The sequence below is a fragment of the Salmo trutta genome, chromosome 15 (assembly GCF_901001165.1).
Source record: "Salmo trutta chromosome 15, fSalTru1.1, whole genome shotgun sequence".
NCBI classification, from domain to species: domain Eukaryota; kingdom Metazoa; phylum Chordata; class Actinopteri; order Salmoniformes; family Salmonidae; genus Salmo; species Salmo trutta.
In genome coordinates this window covers 49,495,650-49,504,466 of record NC_042971.1, presented here as the reverse complement: position 1 = coordinate 49,504,466, position 8,817 = coordinate 49,495,650, and the positions used below count along the sequence as shown (strand labels likewise).

The 8,817-nt window shown below is 40.6% G+C and overlaps 1 protein-coding gene across 2 annotated transcripts in view; it reads right to left on the bottom strand.

Annotated features, from left to right (window-relative positions):
• Positions 1-4,870: 4,870 nt before the first annotated feature.
• The window catches only part of LOC115149236 (unconventional myosin-Vb), a 78,351-nt gene continuing 74,404 nt past the window's right edge, over positions 4,871-8,817 (bottom strand). For both annotated transcript variants that reach the window (XM_029691909.1, XM_029691910.1), the window contains exons 38-39: positions 8,662-8,742; positions 4,871-8,557 (exon numbers count right to left, since the gene is read on the bottom strand). In XM_029691909.1, the coding sequence (XP_029547769.1) occupies positions 8,405-8,557; positions 8,662-8,742 (234 nt within the window). In that variant the 3' untranslated portion in view covers positions 4,871-8,404. The remainder of the gene's footprint in view (positions 8,558-8,661; positions 8,743-8,817) is intronic.

The following is an 8,817-nucleotide window of genomic DNA, read 5'->3' as shown; positions in this document are numbered from 1 at the left end:
TGCCTAGCTGCACACCATTCTCTGCAATGCTCCGTAAAGCCTGGTTGGCACACACCTCACTCTCCAGAGTTCTGAAGGAACCAAGCAGCCTGCCCCGCCTCCCCCTATGAAACCACACGCTGGTGGCCTTATCTCTGCACTCATCTCACAAACATCATCTGCTGTGGTTTTTTACCTCATGCCTCCTCTCTGCTCTGCAGCACTTCACACAGCCCTGGGAGTCTGTTCTCTAGTCTGTTTTGCACTCTCTCATTGTGGTCTAGATCCTCATCCTTTGACTGTGTGTAATGACTATTTAGCAAAGTGCTTAAGGATGATGCATGGTCCCTGTGTTCTGGTGAAAAGCGTAAAACTGTATTGATGGAGTGAGAAACAACAGCAAAAACCTCAAACACAACAACAAAATGACATCATTAATCAAAAACCATAAAAACACATCTCCATCAGCTATGTAAACAGATTGGTAGAGTAAGTGTTGCTTATGCCACCTCTGACCTCATCCTTCAGATATATCCTCTATCCCAACTATGAAGCCACACGGTGATCTCTTACTACTATTGAAGGGCTCATTTCCAGTGAAGCCACACCAAAATAAGCAACTCTTTGAAACTATGTCTCTGGCAGCCACATTAATCTCTCCGCTGCACTGCAACTCTGTGAACTTCCTGCTTCCTTTTGCTTGTTTATCTAACCAAGGTTGCACTCAACATCATCAGTTTTGCATTATTCTATAACAGGCACAGTGCCTATAGAAATTGCCTATAGAAAGTGTTAAACCTTTTTCACATTATGTTACAAAGTGGGATTGAAATAGATTTAATTGAAACATTTTGTCATTGTTCTACACAAAATACTCCATAATGTGAAAATAAATTAAATTAATAAAATTAAATAACTAAAATATAGTTATTGCATAAGTGTTCACCCCCTTTGTTTAGGCAAGCCTAAATTAGTTCAGAAGTAACATTTGGCTTAACAAATCACATAATAAATTGTATGGACTCAATCTGTGTGAAATAATAGGGATTTACATGTTTTTTGAATGCCTACCCCTTCCCCTGTCCCCCATACATACAACATCTATCTGTAATGTCCCTTGGATTTCAAGCACAGATTCAACTACAAAGACCAGGGAGCTTTTCGAAAGCCTCAGAAAGCACAGATTCAACGACCAAGCCTCATAAAGAAAGGCACTGTTTGGTAGATGGGTAACAATAACAAATCAGACTTTGAATATATCTTTAAGCATGGTCAAGTTAATAATTAAACCACACAGTTCAATGGTTGTGATGGAAGAAAACTGAGGATGGATCAACAACATTGTAGTGACTCCACAATAATGACCTAAATTACAGAGTAAAAACAAGAATACAAATATACAGAATAAAAATATTCCAAAACATACATGCAACAAGGCACAGCAGTAATACTGCCAAATATATGGCAAAGGGATAAACTTTTTGGTCTAAATGCAAAGCCTTATGTTTGGGCCAAATCCAACACATCACTGAGTAACTGCCCCCTTACTTTCAAGCATGATGGTGGCTGCGTCATGGTATGGGTATGCTTGACATCGGCAAAGACGGGAGTTTTTCAGGATGAAAAGGTACAGGATGGAGACAAGCAAAGACAAAATCCTAGAGGAAAACATGCTTCAGTCTACTTTACTCTAGACACTGGGAGAGGAATTCACCTTTCAGCAGGACAATAATGTACAACACAAAGGCAAATCTACGCTGGTGTTGCTTACCAAGACGACAGTGAAAGTAGCCAAGTAGCCAAGTTACAGTTTTGACAGAAATCTGCTTAAAAATCTATGTCAAGACTTGAAAATTGCTGTCTACCCATGATCCCTAACACCTTGACAGTGCTTGAAGAATCTAGAAAAGAATAATAGGTAAATATTGCACAATATAGGTGTGCAAAGCTCTTTGAGACTTACCCAAAAAGACTCACAGCTGTAATCGTTGCCAAAGGTGCTTCTAACAAGCATAAAGGGTTAAAAAGGCTTCCCAGGTCATCTCTGCTAAACTACACATGGAAAATAACCCTGCAGCAACAGGAAATATGAATTATTACGTGGATTATAATTAATGGACATTTTTGTAAGGGTTAATACATTTTTCATAAGGGAATATCAAGTCTGTAATTTCAAAGAGAAGATTACAAACTTCAGAAGCCTTTTTAACCCTTTACGCTTGTGGGAATTGGTCTATATGGATAGGGCTAAAATGAAATGTTTCTTCAGAAGAAATATGAAATGCATAACCATGGTAGCAATTGAAAGGGAACCGTTTAAAGATAAGGAGGAAATTATTAGACCAAAGGGAGTGAGTACACATACACAACAGTTTATCTGACACAAGACCGAATCCAAACACTACAATGTTGATGTTATGTGAATTGTACATTTAGTCTACTTTTCACCACATTTGTTGATAACGAAATCTGAAAATACTCTGGATACGTTCAGTAACATGATAAGACTATTCCTGGAAAATGTGGAGTAGGTGAAAATGAAGACAAAGAAATGACAAGGGTTTGAGTGGGAGGACTCCAAGTGGACACATACCGCTCTAAAGTGTGCACAGTTTCTTAACAATTTCAATGCACTTTTATGACTCAAAGAAGTCTTCAACAATAAGGTACTTTTTTGAGCTCCCCTTGCTGTGCCATTGAGGAGCAACTACACATTTGTTTCATTTGGAACACAACCATCACACAATTACTGTTGTTGTTTACGCAATCCAGAAACAGTCCATTATAAATCACAATCTGGGTTCAGGAGGGCATGATTTGAAAGCTTGTACTATTGCCAACATGACTAGCTAAGTTATAAAATATGATCTTACAGTGTTAGGCTTTCACAAGGCAATTCATAGAAACAGACTGTAATGTAGATACCCATAGAAAGGAGTGATGAGTGCATTCAGGTACGTGTGCCGCGACAAATTATCTTAACAATAAACAAACATAGGCTGATTCTGTTCAGAACAACCCAGGGTATGACGACATGTCATCTTGTAACTGTACAACAAATATATTGATCATAAACGTTGACACTGTATATTAAATGAGTTTTATGATTTGCAAATGTGAAGTGCACATTTGGACTCACGGGTGTTTGGCTCACTTGCATGACATCAAAGCGGTATTTATTCTGATCCTCAATGTGTCATCTTTTAAAATACAGATTCCTCTTAATTTACAGAAATTCCCTCTCTCAGACAACAAAAGAGTTCCAAAAGTTGCCCAATTAGCAGGATGGATGGGGGAAATTTCTTGTTGCTCACGGTGCTCAAGTTCAGAACAGCTGTCAGTCAAAAACCATGCAGCACTGTGAAGCGCAGAGCCAGAGCTCTGATGTCATGTACAGCATGTTACTGTATAGCCACTTCGCTCCAACGTAGGTGCTTATTAGTGCCCAAATCTGCAATTTTCAACCATATACGGGTACTAGTGTAAAAGGCTACACCTCAAATAACCTCCAAGTTTTACATTTATTGCATTGTAGGAAAGTTATTTTGCAACAGGGTGGTCAAATTAAGATCCTACATCTGTAGGACTTTCCATGGCACGTAATCTTGCATCACCAGCATATCTTTTGACCAGTTGGTCAAGAAATCCCCTTCCTTACGTCACTCTGTAATTATGTTCAACTTTCAGAATGTAGAGTGAATGTCGTCATGTCCTCACAATGTTTATACCCTCTTCTAATCATTATCCGATGAGATGGTGTTCTCTGAGGTTTCTGGTGCAGGCTGAGCAACAAGATACTGGGTCATCGCCTGAGAGTCAAAGAGGAACCATGTGTGGTTTGTAAAGGCCAATTTGACCACATGCTCGTCTGAGACACTTTCATCTATGTAAACCTACTAAAACCCGGAATCTGTGGAACTGTAATTTGTGATAAGAGTGCCAGACAGTAGACAGAGATAATGTTGGTGGTTCTGTCAATAAAGATCAACCTGTCTGTGTCAGCCTTACTGTCAAACAAAAATGTAAACTTGGTCTGGTGTGTTCTAGCGGTCTAAGCCGCTGCCTCTGTAGCACATGTACAATGTACCATTCCCAGCTTGGGTTCGTATCAGATCCACTGCTCTTTCAGCATTCTCTCTCCTACCTCTCACCTCTATCGCTATCTATCCACTAAACATAGAAAATACATAAAAATATATTTAAAAACAAAACCAAATAAAGCCATGCAACACTACCTATCATTTCCTCACTGATCAGCTTGTTCTGAGAACAGAGGTACCAACCACCTGAGATACTGAAGGGTAACCTCGGACACCTGAGATAGAGAGACAGCCATTCAGGTGCAGCTGCTCAGGTACAGTAGACACAACCAACAGTATGTTACCATGGGAAACAACCAACAGACTGCTACCATGGGAAACAACCAAGAGCCACATTCACAAAGCCTTATACACACCGGCTGTGTGTGTGTGTGTGTGTGTGTGTGTGTGTGTGTGTGTGTGTGTGTGTGTGTGTGTGTGTGTGTGTGTGTGAGCGAGAGAAAAACGGGGAAGGGGGGGGGGGACGAACATTCTACCAATACCCACAGATGCCAGGTGGTTGCAAGTCTGTGGTACTGTTGTGGTTCATCTTCCCCATCTGTAGTTGTGCTATTAGCTAAGAGTACAGTGAGATCTCACACAACACCAATGCAGATGCACCATGCTGCCGTGCCTATACAGTGCTGTTAAAGTATACTGACAGGTCTTTAGGACAGAGTGATCTGTCCTTCTGAGTAGTTTAAAACTTCCCCAGGGGAACTCCACACAGCTTATAATGCAATTCTGAAGTTTTTGGTATTCTATCAAAACCCCCCAAAGTATTTTCAGTACATAATTCACAACACAAAACGTATTCAAAATGTTCAATTTTTATTTGGCCTTTTGTAATGCATTTCTTTCTAAGAAAGATTGTGAGGTTACATTTTGTTCAAACCGAGTCAATACATTGTATTTTTCATTGTATATTATTTTCACCCACTGACTAAATAAGTTTCCTAATTATAGAGATATAAGAGAAAAATTGTACCTCACCCCGACCACACAAACCACTGGCATATGAATGTACGTATCATTTACTCATCCACAAAAGCAGATCATTGGGAGTTTTCAATGCTTCATCTAACATCTATTAATTTAAGTACATAAATACATCATTCACAATCCTCGATCATTCAATGAGATGTTGGCAGAATAAATGTGTCCAGGTCACCAAATTGATATTGTGCAACATGTACTATTCTGCATACATGCAACACACTTCAATAAAACACATCAACAATAAACTTTAGGGCAAGTAAGACCTCTGCTTTAGAAAGAGCTTCAAAATGAAGGACAACATATCAATGTATGAATGCTTGCATCCATACTCTAAATCACACACCAGTTCCTTTACTCCTGTTCATTTTCAGCAATGAAACTTATGACATAGAAAACACAAACAATGTATACATTTATCAAACTTTTATGGCACACAGGGCCCATAGACTAAAGGCCTCTCTGGGGGTGTGGCCCCTGTGAAATATATTATTCTGTGTATAACCTCATGATATAATGGGTATATGATCGTGAGTTTTGACATATAGTGTAAATGCAGTGAAAAGTGGTGAACTTCCAGTCGTATAAAAAAGCATGAGTTGGCGCACACTCAGAAAAATGTTGTGTAGGAGGTGCTGACTAACTAAACTGTAGGCTATAAAAATAAAGAGTTACACACTATATACAAGCTCCCAGTAATGTATTGGGTAAACCACCAACGTTTCGACATCACTCTTCCAGTCTTAACATAAGCAATACCAAATTCTTTATAACTGACAGAGAGCAGCAGAGGGTGTTTGTCCCACAAGAGAGTCTGAAACTCTCTGCTATAATGTCCCAAAAGAGAGTCTGAAACTCTCTGCTATAATGTCCCAAAAGAGAGTCTGAAACTCTCTGCTATAATGTCCCACAAGAGAGTCTGAAACTCTCTGCTATAATGTCCCACAAGAGAGTCTGAAACTCTCTGCTATAATGTCCCAAAAGAGAGTCTGAAACTCTCTGCTATAATGTCCCAAAAGAGAGTCTGAAACTCTCTGCTATAATGTCCCACAAGAGAGTCTGAAACTCTCTGCTATAATGTCCCAAAAGAGAGTCTGAAACTCTCTGCTATAATGTCCCAAAAGAGAGTCTGAAACTCTCTGCTATAATGTCCCACAAGAGAGTCTGAAACTCTCTGCTATAATGTCCCACAAGAGAGTCTGAAACTCTCTGCTATAATGTCCCAAAAGAGAGTCTGAAACTCTCTGCTATAATGTCCCACAAGAGAGTCTGAAACTCTCTGCTATAATGTCCCAAAAGAGAGTCTGAAACTCTCTGCTATAATGTCCCAAAAGAGAGTCTGAAACTCTGCTATAATGTCCCAAAGGAGAGTCTGAAACTCTCTGCTATAATGTCCCAAAAGAGAGTCTGAAACTCTCTGCTATAATGTCCCACAATCCACAGAGGACTAAGTTATAAAAACACACTGTGCGAAACATACAGAGGAAAAGGAATGACACTCAAAATGGACGAGTAGTAGCGTTAGAACAACTCTGTCCACTTTACCATAAAAAACGGCACTGTATTCAAAAAGAAACAGACCACATGAACATATTCCAAACAAAACACGAGGTGAATCAGGGATACTCCTGTACACATTACTGGCATTGTTAGTAGCTAGAGACTTTCCACACACCGGCTTTGCTCTAGTAAAAGCTGCTCTGATATCTCTGAATGGAGGCTAGGGGAACCGCTCACTGATAGTTCTGGGATTTGAAAAGGCGCTTACAACTCCATAGAGGAGCAACACCAGTATTAGTGTTTTCTAACCAATAGGATTGGCAGAACGAAGCGGAAACACAGTGGAGTTGCAGACATGATCTTTTATTATTTACTCAGTTTCATGGAGCTGAGGGCACTTTATCTCAAGTGAAGACTGAGGGTATCGGAGTATCATAATGAAGTTACCTTGACCTTCCACATCACAACTGTAACGGCAGTCCAAGGAAACGGCAACAAAGAAGACATCCTTTGAGAAATCAGACAAATGTCGCTCTCGATTACTTAGGATCAAAATGTACTGTCAAGTTTCATTAGTCCTCTCATCAGTAGTCTTTGATAGCTGTGTGGCTCTTCTTCTATCTGTCTGGTGGTACTTCCCATTTTCTCTGGTCTCACTTACTAATAAACAGTCTCTCACTTCCATTGAATCGCTCTGTCCTGCAGCAGACTGTCCTGGCATGGCCACAGATCTGTTGGTGCCGTCTTACCAACACCTGCCTGTCATCGTCATGCCATGCAGGAGTTGGCAAGACAGCACAAACAGATCTGGAACCAGGCTAAGACTGTCCTGCTGGAATTGCTGTTATCTTACTCGGTACAGGACACTCAATGTCTCGTGTATTACACCTCTCTAGTTCCATTTTAAAATGCACTTTCTCCTGCCCTCACTACTCAAGTTCTCCGACACATGCATCTATCGGACTAACTTAATCCCCACTTACATAAAGCTTGGCTTTGTTTCTCCTTATTCTGAGACGATACCGAACTTTTCAATGAGATAGCAGAGTCCGATAAATTGAATTCAGAGTAAAAACAACAACACATCTCTCTGTTGAGAGCTTCAGACTTCCTGGACCACGCAGGAAACTGTGTGCTCTTATCTAAAGACAGAAGAAACTATTATGTAAGATACCAAATAAAACTTGAGCCTCAGAAGACTGAGGATTCCTCAAGGCGTAGGAAAGATAGAGAGAAGCAGAGCTACAGGGCTGTGTACAGTGTGAGTCCCCAACAGAGCCACTGCAGTGCAGTGCTGCTCCTGTCTGCTCCTAGAGAGGAGTACGGCTGAGACAGAGAATGAACTCCTCGTGAGGAAGACAGACAGTGACACAGTAGAACAAGACACCTTGAATGCTAGGCAGAGTGGCTAACTGGAAATGAATGCTTGTCAATGGAAGTGTGAGTGCACACATTTACACAGATTCAATTAATCTGTGAGAGGAATTCATTACCATTATGACTTCTTACAATCAATAAAATAAATGACTGCATCGGACAGAGCTGATGGTTAATCATTGAAGCACAGCATCTCAATAGCTGTAGAAGACACCAAGGGAGGCTGCAGTTGTGGACAGGTATAAAGGATGACTTAATAGCACATTCTGCTGGATTTACACAGACAGAGACTTGAAAGACTCCATTGTTGGTCAGTTGGAAGGTTCTTTGTCTTTCAGTGAGTCCTGGAGTCTTGTCGCCCTCTGCTGTTGAGATCAACAGCTGAAAGTAAGTTTCCCAGGTTAGAGGGAGCTCTGTTGGGCTCTGCTCTTCTTTGCTAAGAACCAGGCCTGTGGGTAGGCCTTGCTGAAGCCTCAGACTCGAGTGAGGAAGTCTAGGCTTAGGTTGGCAGGGATGTGCAGGGTCTCCAGGCTGAGGGCGGAAGGGGTGTAGGGGAACAGGACAGGGAAGGTGTGCTTGGTGTCCACCAGGAGCATTGGGACATCGTTCCTATCCTGCAGACGATTCTGAGGACAACAAGATAGACAACATTTGGTTCAAAAATATATATAAAAGAAAAAATATAAAAATTGACCGAAAATAATTGATTAAATATATTAAGTATTGTTACCTGGATGTTTCGGATAAAGGACACAGTGACTCTTTCCTCAAACTCGTTGAGCGGGGTATAGAGGTTGAGAATTTTTACGATCTGTACGACAAATAAGACACTGGTTAATACTCTTCCTGTGAACTTTGAGACATAGTCAGAGTTGTTAGTAGAGCT